Source organism: Pistacia vera, unplaced genomic scaffold (genome assembly GCF_008641045.1).
Source record: "Pistacia vera cultivar Batoury unplaced genomic scaffold, PisVer_v2 Contig333, whole genome shotgun sequence".
In the NCBI taxonomy this organism is placed as follows: Eukaryota; Viridiplantae; Streptophyta; class Magnoliopsida; order Sapindales; family Anacardiaceae; genus Pistacia; species Pistacia vera.
The window spans coordinates 121,683-137,061 of NW_022196150.1; the positions used below are offsets into that span (position 1 = coordinate 121,683).

Sequence of the window (15,379 nt, forward strand, 5' to 3'; positions counted from 1 at the left end):
AGGATCATGATTCTTAAATTTGTAAAAAAGGATTATAACATTTCCGTTTAATAATAATTAGAGAGTCTGTTATTAATTAATTAGTTATTCGGTCAGTTTTATTATAAGTCAGTTTCTCTAGAGTTTTACGACGCCGTTTACCGGTTAATTGTTAGACACACAAGGCTCACTAGACGATGTCGTATTTAATAAAGGACTTCTACTGTCGATTTATATATACCAGTCTCTCAGCAGCTTGCCTTCATAACTTGTTCACAAAGTTTGTGCTAAACTACTCTCAACAATCAGTCACAGAGAACACCTAGGAGTGAACAGAAGAGAGCGAAATGGAGGCACAAAAGAACATTCCGCACGAAATCGGAGGAATCCAAAACGACGCGCTTCGATTCGGTCTCCATGGCGTCAAAAGTGATGTCGTTGGATCTCACCCTCTCGAAATCTCCTATCAATCTGTAATTTCCTTCTCTGTTCTCTCTATCTGTCTATTCTCTGATTTTGATTTTCTGTTTGATTCCTGAGAAAGTGTGAGATAAGGTTAGAGAATATTCTATTGTTCGTTACCTGTCCTCCAAGACATTAATTTAATTACTTTAAGTGTTGGTTTTGGTGCATTTTTTTTTTATTCAATAATTTTTTTCTTTATTTTGAATTGGAACTAAAGACTGTGTGTATATGATTATTTTGTATGCAATGAAATCATTTATTACCTGAAATTTGAAAGAAGATTTTTAGGGTTTATGTCTAATTGAATTGATTATTATTTATTTATTGTGGTTTTTAGGCAAGGAAGACGCAAGAGGACATGAAGAGAAAAATGCTTGCTAATACATATGGGACGGCTTTCCCATTGAAGATGGATCTTGATAGGCAAATTCTTTCTCGGTAGGAGTTTCAAGTGATTGAACTTATTGATTGATGGTTATTTCCTTTGTTGTTCGAATATATCAGTATGATTTGTTCAAATCTCTGATTGATAAACATATTTATTATGCTTCTCGTCATAGTTTTTTACTCTGCAATGTTTCCTTGAATAAGTATTAGTGATATGGTTATTATGATTACAACCGGAACCTGGAGTTGCCATTAAGTAAAGTACAAATACTTGTATAATAAGCAGTTGTCCTGCAACTAGTAACTCCCACTTCTAAGTGTGTCCGTAATTCCTTATGACATACTGTTTGCTTGGATGAGAATGATTTACAGCATAGATGTTTGGAGAGAATTAGCTGCCTGTTTGGTTGGATCATGTAGTGGATCATCACCTGATTTATGCTATAATGTTTGATGTATGGGTCCTTTTTTTAGTTCTTTTTGGTGGTGCTTTAGTAATGTGAAGTGCAAGGAACTAGGGATTAAGTATGTAGGTGTTAAGTTTTTCTTGACAGAAAAGATTAGTGGGTTGTGCGCCAAAGAAAGCAACGCTTTTTCTTTGAAACCTTCGCTCCTGTAGCAATGTGTGTATGATGTGGGCAGAATGTAAGGTTTTTTGTTGAAAAGATCTGAACGTTTATATAGAATTATAAAGTTTTGTCTTTGAAAAGAAAATGGAAGTGGTGAGGATAGATGTGTTGCATGTTGGTTCTGTAATGTTGTGATTGTTCTAAACAATATATATAATCTTTTGCAGGTTTTTCTTTAGAAAAAATATTGCACTAGTGGGTAGCAAATTGTGTTATGAATTATGAGTTTTACATTTTTGCATGTAATAGTGATTTTATATAATATAAGTTAATAATTTTTGTATGATTTATGAATATGCTGTGGCAGTCCTGTAATATATACTTATTTGAAAATGTGCAGATTTCAGAGGCCTCCAGGGGCGGTCCCATCTTCAATGCTAGGTTTGGAGGCTTTGACAGGAAGCTTGGATGATTTTGGCTTTGAGGACTATTTGAATGGTAACTGTTTACTGGTTGACTTTTTGAGTTTGGTAGTCCCTTATATTTTCTGAAAACACTCTTACTATACCATTTGTTGCATATTAAGAATGCTCATGGTTATCATGAAATTGAGCGATTTGAACTGAAGGCTTTATAAAAGAATTTCTTACTTTAAGTCACCAAAGTTTTTGTGACCTGCATTCCTCAGCCAAATTCGATCATAATATCCTTAATAAGAATAAACCTTGCCATGAGCCAAATTTGTTTTTCAAACTGTTGGATTGTCTTCTACCTTCATAGTTGGGAAAAACTCGATCTGCAGTTTTGTAGTAGTTGGGCATGCAGTACTACAAAACTGCAGATCGAGTAGGATATCGAAGATTTGAGTTATATCCTTAATAACAAGAAATCCTGGGTTTTGATTATGTTTTTTCTTGCTTCTTGTCTGTGTAGTTGGGCTTGCAGTAGGATATCAAAGATTTGAGTTATATCAATAAATGGACTATTTCCTGACCTCCCCCTCTTCCCTTGTCCAAATGGACTATTTCTCGATCTGTGCACAGGCTATACTAATATTCCCTGTGTTGTTCCAGTTTTATTGGATGTCTGTCTAGAGTCTATGTTAGTGAATTCCATTGGAATAATAAATCAAATTGAACAGTTGTTGTAGGAGACCCATCATTAAATTTGTTGACTTGAATTGTAATTGCATTTATTGGCCTTTTGCCTATCAACTCAACCGCCTTATGAATCACCATATTAGAGATTGAGATGTCACTCTCACCTCTTTATCCAACTAGTTCCATGAGAAGAACTTGAGATGATTGTTTCTTTTCTGGTTTTTTTGGTGCTTGAATTTCTGTGAATTATTCAATTTCCTTTTTTTTTTTTTTTAAACAAAGCCTGCTGCCTTTTATTTATCTTTCTTACTATTGAATTTTTTTCTCAAAAGGATCATTATTTCCATCACGTCTTCATAACAATTAAAATCCTCATTGGCTTGTTCCTTTTGCTCTTCATCTTCTATTTTAGATCAAATTTGAATTTTAGTATTCAAAACTTCTGTTTTACCTGTTACAAGACCTTCATTATCCTTGCTACATGTCAGAGAAATTTGAACTTGTTTTGCACTTGTATCCAAACTAGCTTTCCTTTTTTCAGTGTCCTCATATCAGTGCCAAATTAGATATTTTCAGGCTGCTGTACCTATCATTGGATGATATAGTTGCTTGATATAGGGATGGCATAACAAATTAGGAATTTGAGAATTTAGTATGTAGAAGAAGTGACTTAGGGTATGGATTTGATTTTGATGGTGAAACTTGTTAATGAATCATTCCGGCGGATAATGAGTTAAATAGTCTTCATAAATGGTTCTTATGAGGTAGTACTGTGAATATTAACTTGAGACCTGAGTTGTTTGAAGAAAGAGAATAAGAAAAATTAAAAGTGTGCAGTGGAAGAAGGCATCCATACTTTGAATAGTAAATCAAACAAGTCAAATGACAGAATTCCATGAATCAAACGTTCTTCTATGAGTTTTGAGATTTCTCAGCTACTAAATAAATAGTAGAGGATTTGATAGATAAGAGTTTTGTATTTGTCTTTGTCTTTGGCTTTGATATTTATGTTATCATGAAAACCTTCTGCTTTTAGATTTATGAAATTTTATTGCCATAACCTTGTTATTGCTGTTTGATCCTTCTAACTTCTAATCAAACTTTGTGCTTAGCTTGACTATGAAGTTTATGGAGTTTGGTGTGGCTGAGAAACAAGTTATAATATTTGCTAGTGGTTAAAATTTTCAACTTGATTTGGGTTCTTTCATGGTGGTTGAATTGACAAATGAATGATACCGTAGCTAATTAAATTATAGTTCCACATTTTGGTATGTGCTTATGTAAAACTCGTTTGCAGACCCTCGTGAATCAGAAACTTTCCGGCCACTGGACATGCATCACGGGATGGAAGTGCGCTTCGGACTTTCCAAGGGACCGGTTGCCCCAAGCTTCGTATGATTTAAGCAGCTGCCATTCGTTCTTGAAGAATCTCAGAATGTGCCTGTACTTGGAGTCGTTACTTCAATCTCAAAAAACCAAAAGGATTTGATACTTGAATATGTCTGTCATTAGAGGCCTGTTTTTATGTCATGTACTACTGCATCTGATCCTTCTATTCTACCTACCAGTACTCTTGCTATTTGGAATTTATTCCATCTTTGCCTTTCCATATTTCATAATATTCAAGAATTAATTTATCACAACCAATGAGATTTTTGTTATAATAAAACTCAATCCTGGTCACTTTTTGAGGTTAATATTATATTAATTATTTGATTATAATCAAAAGAATTGGCACCATCCAATAATAATAAAACACATAAAAGTTGGTTTAGAATAATTAAATGCAATAAATCCAAAAGTACAAAAAGGAATTTCTCTTTTTTTTTTTTTTTTTTTTTTTATTTCTTAAAAAATATATCGCAGCTAAATCTCTCCACATCACGTGTATATCTTATTTTCATGTCCGCTTGAATAATCGCTTGAATAATTTTTCTCGCTAACCAAACACTCCCTCCCAATGGATTCACGGCGAGGCTCACGCGCCGTAATCGATCCAAAAGTCCGTCAAGTCGGTTTCTTTACTGCTCCTCCTCCTCCCGACCTGATCCGCTCCTCTTCGTCTTCTCCTCCTCAAACTATCTCCAACATCTCTCCCTCCGGCAACTCACTGTCCCCCGTCATGATCCCGCCGCCGCGTCATCCCTCGGATACTCTCATCACCCGCCGACCTCCCTCTTCCTTGTCGGAAGACTCTGATTTCTTCCCTCCGCCTTCTCCCACCATCGCGCCGTCCCAGGTCGATTTCTCAGATGACGTGGCGGCGTCTCCGACTGCGAGGGTGAGTGGCAGAGGCGGCTCTGGAAAACTACACGGCGCTTCGTCGCTTCCCGGCGGAGGCTTGGAGATGGCGGGAGCTTATAAAGTAGCCAGTAGTGTGCCGGCCAGTGGTTTAACCACCGTGTCGGTTGTCAATTTGCCACCGGGAATTTCCGGTGAGTGAAATTCTTAATCTTATTAAAAAAAATCCCAAAATTGCTTATTACGTAATTATTTACATATATTTTGATTGTAGAAACAAGTGGTGGAGCAGTATCAGTTGAAGTACAAAATGAGCGAGCTAGTTCAAAGCCATTGAAAGAGAAAACCTCGAAAGCTGAGAGAAGGGCCCTTCAAGAGGCTCAACGTGCTGCAAAGGCTGCTGCTAAAGGTAAAATCTTTTTCAAGTAATGTATAACTGTATAATTAGTAATAAATTTATCTGTTTGATTACTGCTCGTTATGTAAATTAAGAATTGTTTGTAGAAATTGTTCAAAGTAAGATGAATTGCGATGTTGCCCATTGTGTGTTGTAGTTTTTGTGGGCTTTGAACCCTTTGTTACTCATTTTGAAAGAGTCGTCATGGCAGTAAATTTGTTAATTACGAATATGAGGATTTGATAATCTCACAGCATTGACGTTATCTCTTTAACACATTATTTATGTATATGTGCTTGAAGAGTTTGTGTATAATATTGTATTTGACAAACAAGGAGGTTGAATTGATTTATCAATGAATTTTGAAGCCTCTCCGGGTTGGGTTGGAAATCATCAGATAGATCCCCAAGAATCTGACTATTCGGAAGAAGAAGTGTTGCAGGATAAATAGAGTGATACCTTCTTATGCTACATTGTTTTATAATAATGCTAATCATGTTTGATCAGCGGAAGGAGGTAAGACATCCGGTATGGGGGGACCGGCAAATGCAAAACCAGCTAAAGCCACAAAGCCTGCTCCACAAAAGAATGACAGTGCTGGGGCTGCTTTGCCCTCAGAGAAGAAAGGCGGCGATCGCCCTGTGGAAAAAGAAAGGAAAAAAGACGTTCCTCATCCGCGCATGCAGTATGATGATAAAAGCCGAGTGGAGAAGGCCAAAAGACGTTCTGTGGTGAAATTAACAGAAGCTAGGAACAGAGTTGAATTGTTCAGGCATTTGCCTCAGTATGAACATGGAACCCAGCTTCCTGATCTTGAATCCAAATTTTTCCAACTTGACACAGTACACCCAACTGTTTACAAGGTATTGACATTAAGGAATGCATATTGGGTTGTTTGAGATGTTTTGTCAAGTTGGTTACATGAGAACACATTTGTTTGATTATGGCCTTGTGTTGTTGTCAGGTTGGATTACAATATTTATCTGGGGACATCTGTGGCAGCAATGCTCGGTGTATTGCGATGCTTGAAGCCTTCAAAGAGGCCATTAAAGATCACTCAACACCACCTGAAAAAACACTTTGTAGAGACTTAACTGCAAAAATAAGTAGTTATGTTTCTTTTCTTAATGAGTGCCGGCCCATTTCGATCAGCATGGGGAATGCAATAAGGTTTCTAAAAAGTAGAATTGCCAAGTTACCTATAATTCTGTCTGAGTCAGAAGCAAAGGCAACTCTTAAGTCAGATATTGATCGTTTTATAAATGAGAAGATTATAGTTGCAGATAAAGTGATAGTCAGACATGCTGTTATAAAGATCAGAGATGGTGATGTTCTTCTTACATATGGGTCATCTTCTGCTGTTGAAATGATACTACTGCATGCCCACGAGCTTGGCAAACAGTTCCGGGTTGTGATAGTAGACTCTCGTCCAAAGCTGGAAGGGAAACTATTACTCCGTAGGTTGGTAGAAAAGGGACTTAGCTGTACATACACTCATATAAATGCTCTTTCATATATCATGCAAGAAGCTACTCGAGTTTTTCTGGGTGCTTCATCAGTTTTGTCTAATGGGACGGTTTTATCAAGAGTTGGGACTGCATCTGTTGCTATGGTCGCCCATGCATTTCGTGTACCAGTGTTAGTATGCTGTGAAGCATACAAATTTCATGAAAGAGTGCAGCTTGATTCAATATGCTCCAATGAGCTTGGTATGCATCTCTAGAATTACAAACATTGGAGCACTTGCACTTTTTTTCTTTTTGAAATTATGCACTATGGTTGCTTAAATGTTCAGATGGCTGTTCCATTTCTTGCAGGTGATCCAGATGCCATTTCTAAAGTTCCTGCGAGAGAGGATATCGCCTACTTGGATGGCTGGGCCAATAAGGAAAATCTGCAGCTTTTAAATTTGACGTAAGTATACTTTAATTTTAGTATTCAGCGTTCACTACCTGATTATTGCTTCTCCCCACTTATCAGTCTTGTTTTGAATTTCATTTACAGTTACGATGCGACTCCGTCAGATTATGTTTCGATGATAATCACAGATTATGGCATGGTAAGTCATAGTCTGGTTTTAAAGTTAAAATTTTATGCGATATTGTGAGAAGTGCATGTCAGTCACACTGCCTGGTTGATATATGAAAAGTTCATTGTGTTAGTAAATGCATTTGAAAATTCTTTAGAAGCAACATAAGTCAACAGTTAAAATTTTATGCGATTTTCACCTTCTAAAGAATTTTCAAATGCATTTACTTGTGGGTTTTTGCTGAGCCTGGAACCTGACGACGTGCTAGCAAAGCTGGTTGCTGCAATGTCCGTGGCCTAACGAAAGTAGAAACATTAAATGCTTAAAAATTTCTCCTGGGTTGTTCTTTGTTTACATTCTTAATTTGGTTGATCATGAGTGCCAAGTTTATGTGCTTCTGCGTTGTTTCAGGTTCCACCAACAAGCGTGCCTGTCATTGTGCGAGAATACGGTAGAGAACACTTGTTGACATAGATCGTTAATGGATGATACAGGCCTCTTAAAATTTTGTCCATGTTGCAACCTGTCTTACCTGCCGATATCAGAAGAATAAGATAGAGACATTTTCTTTGCTTTTTTAGTCTCATTTCATTCATCTGGAATAATGATATCTACCCTCATCGATGTCCCAACATTTTGTATTTTTGTTCTTTTAACCTGACTCAGTGAAGAGTGCGAATGCTGCGCCTCTCCGGGCAGATTTAGTGATGCAATCTTGGTTATTGAGTTCCTTTCTCCTTCCCTTTTTTTTTTCCTGATCGTCCGTCTGCTGTTAGAATCCAACAATGAATTTTTAGCAGGCGTGACAATTTTGTTTCCAGGATTATGAAAGATGAATATCTCAATGGGATTTTGATTTCTGTTCCTGGTCTTTGGATTACCTTGTTCCTGATCGTCCGTCTGCTGTTGGTATCCAACAATTTTTGTTTTTGTGTCAATCGAATTTTCCCATCAGTATATGCCAAAGCATTGATGAGAAAAAAGATGAAACCTCCAAAGAGTATGGACATATTTTCTGCCCAACTCTCTAGTGACCCATGAAGAAGCCAAAAGAAAAGAGTTGAGTGAAGACTAAAGAGAGTAGAATTAAGATCATCAAACTTGCAGTACTGGCTGATGGATGTATATAACACCTCCTTGAGATAAATAGATGGGCAAGGGAGCCATAGGGTGTACACGAACCGAGCCGAGCCGAACAGTGATCGGCTCGAGCTCGGCTTGCAATCTGTGAAATGGGCTCGAGCTCGACGAGTAGGGAAAATCTGAGTTCGAGATCTAGATCGTCAATTAGTTTGTGCTCGCGAACAGTTTGATTGGCTCGAGAATGTGTTGAACTCAATTCGATTATAGCCAAGCTCATTAATGGAGCTCGAGTATGTGCTCATTACCAGGCTCGAAATCGAGCTCGATTTAAAAGCTTGAAATAACAGTTCTAAATTATTACAGTATAACAAACTGAAATTGAAACCACACATGCAACCAAATTACATTTTCAACCGAATCCAACTTGAGAATGATGATATACAGTATCCAGAGGAGAAGCTTCTTAATTAATATTTTCAAGATTAAGGAGCCAGTGCATATTTACATAATACATTATTATAAGGAGCCAATGCATTTTTACATAATGCATAATTACATTTAAAGGTTGGGACTTGGGACTTTGGATTTATCTCATTCACATGCATAATACAATGGCCAAGCCAACTGCTTCCAAAGTCCAAACTAACATAAAACAAAATATCCACCACCACTAGCCATGATACAACCTGTTGGCATTTGGCAAAGAAACACCAAATTTGCAGCAGTTGAGTAGCCAAGTCGCGGGTCACTTAGTCATTTTACCTTTCACTAGACTTTTACCCTTTGAACCTGCAACAACAAAATATACATGATTAGAATTATAGAATATCTAAATTTCATGCCAACATATTCTGTCTAGCAAAGAGCAAAAGACCTTACAGCAAAGTCTAGAACTCCATATTCAAAAAACCTGCAGCAACCATAAACACCCCTAATTCAAATACTTGTAGCTGCAATAAATACCCCTAGTTAGAATTATAGAATATCAAAATTTCAAGCCAACATATTCTACCCAGCAAAGAGCAAAAGACCTTCCAGCAAGTCTAAAATTCCAGATTCAAAAAACCTGTAGGTTGCAGCAACAATAAATACCCTAATTAGAATTATAAAATGTTAGGAATGAGGATAAACATATTATGCCCAGCAAAGAGCAAAAGACCTTCCAACAAAGTCTAGAACTCCAAATTCAAAAAACATGCAACAACAATAAACACCTCTAATTAGAATTATAGAATATCTAAATTTCAAGACAAACATGTAAGGTAAAATCAACAAAATCTCCAGTTTAAAACTCAATGGACATTATATAAATAAAAACTTAACAAGAATCACAATTTCAACAATAACATCACATAAATAAACAATGCACAAGAGTCACAAGTTGAACAATAACATCACATAAATAAACACTTCACAGGAATCACATATTTTCTCCATAGTTCATCCTCTCAAACAACATCACAAGTTCAACAATAACATAAATAAACACTTCACAAGAATCACATCTTTTCTCCATAGTCCATCTTCTCAAACAACACATCACAAGTTCAACAATAACATAACATAAATAAACACTTCACAACAATCACATCTTTTCTCCATAGTCCATCCTCTCAAACAACATCACAAGTTCAACATTCAACAATAACATAACATTAATAAACACTTCACAAGAACCACAATAACATCATCACAACTTAGGTTCACAACAATACTAAAAAAAACCAACCTTTGTATTATGAAACATATCTCTTCTCTACCCTCTCAAACAACCAGTAGATCTTTACAAAAACCAACCTTTATATGCAAAAAAATCCTGAACATTAAGACAAAAAGGCAGTTGTAAATGACATGTAAATGAAGAATAAAAATTGTTTTATTATGAAACATAACTACATAAGTGATTAAGAGTTGATGGATACCTGAGGATTCTGGCCAAAAAAATGCATTCAAGCTTTGTAAGCTTCACTCGATTGGAAGCTGAATCTCCACTTATTTTTGCTCCTTCTAAAATACATCAAGGGAAAATATTAGTTTCAGTTACAAAAATGAAAGTAACTACTAACTAGTAAGTGAGAATGCATAAATACTAATCACCTATTACAATTTACACTTTGTTCTTTCTATGAACTCCATTGAGATGACGACACCAATCACCTCCACAAAGGAGCACTTGTACTGTTTTGGGAGACAATGAGGCTCGATACGTTTCTATTACTCTGCTGCCAGCACTAAACGAGGCCTCCGAAGCCACTGTGGTTATAGGGATTGCTAGGATATCACGAGCCATCCTACTCAAGATTCAATACTTCATTGTATTAACCTTCCACCACTCCAATGCTTCAAATTTCATACAATTCCCCTCCCCAAATAAGTATCTAACTCTGATTTCTCTGGTGGAATACTTTGAACCGTTTTCATATGTTCTGCAAACATTGCAAATCCAGACACATTAGGTTCTGTCTGTTCATTGCCCCGAGGAACCATTGCAGTTGGTTGTTCAATGTTTGAGGATTGAGATTGATAATCATCAACATACTCTTGGTAAATTTGATATAACACATCTTTAACTTTGCTTTTATGTACTTGGGCATCAATCTCACCATACATTTTAGGTAAACAATAGTCCAACACTGCCATTTTACACCTAGGATCTAGGACAGCCGCTACACACATCAACAAGTGGCATTCTCCCCAATATTAGTCAAATTTCTGTTTCATTTTCGTAACCATATGTCGAATAAAATCATTTTCATCCACCGACTTCTGATCTAGCATAACCTTAACCCGAAAAATCTCACTGAGATATATATTTACAGTCGGGTATTCACTCCCAGAAATTACATTAGTAATGGTACTAAACACACCCAACACTTCACAAACTTGCTCCACCTTTACCCATTCCTCTACACTGGGACAACAATTATAATATGGGTCTTTCTTTTTATACCTTTCAAAGACATTTTTAAACTTCACTACAATTGATAACATCTCAAAAGTGGAATTCCGTCTTGCAGTCTAGGATCAACTTCCGGTTGGGCAAAAGCAACATTTGAACTATCTCTGAAAAAACAATAAGCCTGCTCTCTGTTTGTTTCACATAGGCCACAGTATCACGAACATCATCAATAATGGACCTTATTTGGGACAGCCTATCTTGAACAATAAGGTTCAAGATGTGTGCGCAATACCTAACGTGGAATAATCTCCTTCCACAAAGCAGTCTATTGTCAATTGCCAAATTCTCCTTTAAAATCCGGATTGTTGTGTCATTACTTCATGCATTATCCACTGATATCGTGTACATCTTGTTCTCTATACCCCATTCCTTCAGACACTTATAAATTAAATCTGCAATTTGGGAACCAGTGCGTGGAGGAGCTATGTACAAGAAGTTTAGAATTCATTTCTACAACCTCCAATTACCATCTACGAAATGCCCTGTCAATACCATGTACTCAATCCTCTGATTACTTGACTTCCATAAATCAGTCGTTAAACTTATTCTGTCAACATCCTTCAACAAATTCTTCAGCTTTATCTTCTCCCTTTCAAACAAAGTAACAGCATCATTTTTACACATCCTACGACTAATCTTTTCCCACTCAGTGATCGCATACCTTTGCATGTTATTAAATCCTTCTTCCTCCACAACAGTAAAAGGATGCTCATGCATTAGCACCCAAGTGGCCACTAATTCCTGCATTTTTGCCATGTCAAATTTACCTCCGGTAAGAACAGGGATAACATTACCTGCATCAGCTGGATTTGTTGCTTCAAAAAACCTTTGTTGTTGCTTTTCAAAGAGCTTTCGCCGTACACAAGTCTTCAAGTGCCTTGAGAGGTGAGTAGTGCTCCCAGTACTCGTTATGGGAAGCCTGCTTTTGCAATGGATGCATTCAGCCTTCGGTCCACTAGAAACATTAATTTCTGTAAAATCCTTCCACACTACAGATGTCTTCGCCCTCTTTTTCCTTGCAAAAGGGTTAACATCAGTTGCTTCTATATCTTCTTCATTAACAGTAGCTGCAGTTGCTGCATTACTGTTAGTTACAGACCGTGACCCTTGTGGAGTGGAACTCAATGGAGTTGAATCAGTCGATGCCATATCTATTCGCAAATAAGGAAAACACAAGATTAGTACCATCCATATAGTTACATGTTGAAGCTTGTTCAAGAGAGGAAGACAAAATCATATGTTTAATCATATGATTGAACAAAGACAAACAAAATGGAAATTGAAGCTTGTTCAAGAGAGGAAGACAAAGATTGACAATTAGCAATATAGTTACATGTTGAACTAGTGTAAGTATATATCTTCAATTATGGAATTTCTTAGGAAGATGAAGACAAACCAATAATATAAATATATGAGACTAAAGATAAGGACACGCCATGGTTACAACACAAAGCATGATATGAAACATAAAACAAGTACAATAACTACATAGTGTTCGTTCTTTAATTCTCTTATATCAATAGAGATATCTACAATACTTGCAAACAAAACCATCATCAAACACATGAGATGATTTGATAACCGTCACATGCAATTCAGATAAAATAAAGAATCAAAACCATTAACCATTCATCATTCATCATTCCCAGAAAAAGAAAAAAAAACCAAAGTCCATTATCAACGAATAATAGATCATTCACATACAAAATTAATCAAAACCATTAATGGATGAGCAATAAATAAACAGAGAGAAACAACTTTAGAATCAATTTTTCGGCTTACTTTGTAGGAAATCACTGATTCATTTTGATGTGAGGGTTGAAGCTTGAGAAAGGAATCTGTCTTCCCTCTTCGACTGGTTCTGGGGACTGGGATTGGGGTTGTCGAGTTTGGGTTAGGGTTACAGAATATAGAATACAGACTTGGGAGGTTGGGGTTGGGACTTGGGAGGGAAAGTTTCTCGGGATTGTGTTTAGATCTTAGGGATTTTGGGTATTTGTGTTTGTTTTTGGAGGGAGAATAAGTGGACTATGGGAGTCTAGGAGTCTGGGTCCTCCGGCAGAGGCAGGAGAGCGCCATTTAGTCGAACTTGAAGACTCGAGCGTGAGATGGCGATTAGGTTCGAGCTCGACAGCTCGTTCACCAACGAGCTGGACAAAGATCGGCGAGCCTACGAGCCGAGTACCACCATATTTGGTACTCGGTTTGTATAAGAACCCTGTGCTCGGCTCATCAGACAGTGTGACAAACTCGAACATCTGCGAGCCAATCCCGAGCAGTTCGCGAACTGCTCGGACCGTGTACACCCCTGGACACTTCATGTCACCCCATCTAATCATTCATTCAAATCAACAAAACAAGTAATTAATTAAAATAATGCAGAAAGAAACTAATAATAAAACCTTATTGAAAGATTAATTACCAATAACCAATATCACATCCGAAGATTAAACCACGGAAAACACCGAGAATTGAAGTTATATCATCACGTAGCAGGTGTAAAGGGGGAAAAAATGGGTCGAGTTAGGCGGGTCAACCCTAACCCAGCCCGCATTAAAAACGGTTCAACCTGGACCGCCAATAAGACAGGCTGGGTTGAACCCAACCTGCATGCAACCCCTGGGAAGGTCGGGTTGATATATGGCAACCCGAAGACCTGCGGGTTGCTATTTTGTCTTTTTTTTATAAAGGCCCACCAACCCGACGGGTTGGCCGAAAAATAATAATAATAAAAAAAACAAAATTAAATTAATTTTTTTTCGAATACCCCTTTTACCCTTGAAATATAGTCGTTTTATAATCGTTGGAGGAGTCTTTTTCGTCATTTTTTTTTCTATAAATTGGCCCTAAACTCTCATATTTTCTCACATCTCAAATTCTCTCATTCTCGCATTTTCAAGTTATATCATCATGTAGCGGGTGAGATGATAGAGGTTGCTTGGCCTTTTTTTTTTTTAATTGATTGGATTGTATGTGTAAGTTTGCATATATTTCGACTAATCTTTGGGACTTATTGAACACTTTACAAACCCAATGTTCCAAGGTAAGTCACAAATGCGATAGATGACCCTAAACTGGTTTGAATCTAAAAAGTCATTGAAGGAAACAAATATTTTTTACAGCTAGACCAACCCCTTGAGGTTAGTTGGCCATTCTTACTGCCTTCGATACCGAAACCACCCATTACTTTGAGAAGAAAGTTGATAGGGAGGAATTTGGAGAGAATAATAATTAAAAGATAGATGGAGAGTAGACTGATAGAAGCTGGTTATATAGAGTTACTTGTAACAGTTTTCCATCTGTAATACTCTATTACTATACGTAGCTACGTACTGGAAAATATGGAAACAGTGTTGTTACAAGATTTGGACATGCGAAATTTGAGGTCATTATGCTTAATTAATTAAACGATCTCCTATTCCTAATTAAATTAGGTAACAGTTGTGTTCATTAAATAATTCAAACTAGGATAAGTTCTATTACTTCTGTAGTTTTATTACCACATAACTAAAATATTGTTGGGAAGTGAGATGTCATTAGAATTAGGGTGTTCAAAAAAATGCAAAAACTGAACCGAACCAAACTAGAAAACCAATTAACTGAAAAAACGGTTCGGTTACGGTTCAAAAAATTCAAAAAACCATATTTTCAGTTCGGGAAAAAATAAAAAAGGGTTAATCGAAACTGATTTTTTGAACCGGTTTTATATATATATATATATATATATTAAATAAAAAAATAATTTCATTTTGGACTTTTATTTGTATCAATTTATGTATTGTTAGTTGTGGTCAATGGATATGTATGAATGTTTAATTCTTATTTGAATATATATTGTTTATATTTATAATTTAATTTAAAGAAAAATTAAAAAAATAAGCTTAATTTAAAAAAAAAAAAAAAAAAAAGGGGGAAAACCAATTAACCGAAAAACCGGTTTTCTCTCTAAACCGTTCGGTTTCAGTTCGGGAATTTTCTCGAGCTGGAAAACCAGTTCGGTTCAGACAAGCTGTTAACTATTTTTTAACCCCCCTGTTAGAATATTGTTATATGTGTTATAAGATAAATACTTGGTTGTGAATATCATAGTGCGTGACATATATTATTATTTATAGTTCAAATTTATCAGTAAAATTATTGACCCTCTGACAAGATTTAGTTATGATTTGT

General features: G+C 36.4%; 2 protein-coding genes across 2 annotated transcripts; both read left to right on the top strand.

Moving 5' to 3' along the window:
- The first annotated feature begins 230 nt into the window (after positions 1–230).
- On the top strand, positions 231–4,109 carry LOC116137783 (cyclin-B1-2-like). Its single transcript, XM_031423485.1, has 4 exons — positions 231–452; positions 782–882; positions 1,801–1,898; positions 3,798–4,109. Exons 1-4 carry the CDS (start codon positions 327–329, stop codon positions 3,896–3,898), a joined length of 426 nt encoding a protein of 141 aa, XP_031279345.1. The 5' UTR covers positions 231–326; the 3' UTR covers positions 3,899–4,109.
- Positions 4,110–4,425: 316 nt separating this feature from the next.
- Positions 4,426–8,033, top strand: LOC116137780 (translation initiation factor eIF-2B subunit delta). Its single transcript, XM_031423478.1, has 7 exons — positions 4,426–4,935; positions 5,016–5,150; positions 5,646–6,001; positions 6,103–6,847; positions 6,956–7,052; positions 7,143–7,197; positions 7,579–8,033. Exons 1-7 carry the CDS (start codon positions 4,461–4,463, stop codon positions 7,639–7,641), a joined length of 1,926 nt encoding a protein of 641 aa, XP_031279338.1. The 5' UTR covers positions 4,426–4,460; the 3' UTR covers positions 7,642–8,033.
- Positions 8,034–15,379: the final 7,346 nt, after the last annotated feature.

Bases quoted from the DNA above. Each gene is read 5' to 3' on its own strand.
- LOC116137780 (XM_031423478.1), top strand. From the start codon at position 4,461: ATGGATTCACGGCGAGGCTCACGCGCCGTAATCGATCCAAAAGTCCGT. The intron at 5,151-5,645 runs GTAAAATCTTTT...ATGTTTGATCAG, and splicing joins TGCAAAGGCTGCTGCTAAAG to CGGAAGGAGGTAAGACATCC. The intron at 6,848-6,955 runs GTATGCATCTCT...CATTTCTTGCAG, and splicing joins AATATGCTCCAATGAGCTTG to GTGATCCAGATGCCATTTCT.
- LOC116137783 (XM_031423485.1), top strand. From the start codon at position 327: ATGGAGGCACAAAAGAACATTCCGCACGAAATCGGAGGAATCCAAAAC. The intron at 453-781 runs GTAATTTCCTTC...TGTGGTTTTTAG, and splicing joins TCGAAATCTCCTATCAATCT to GCAAGGAAGACGCAAGAGGA. The intron at 883-1,800 runs GTAGGAGTTTCA...GAAAATGTGCAG, and splicing joins GATAGGCAAATTCTTTCTCG to ATTTCAGAGGCCTCCAGGGG.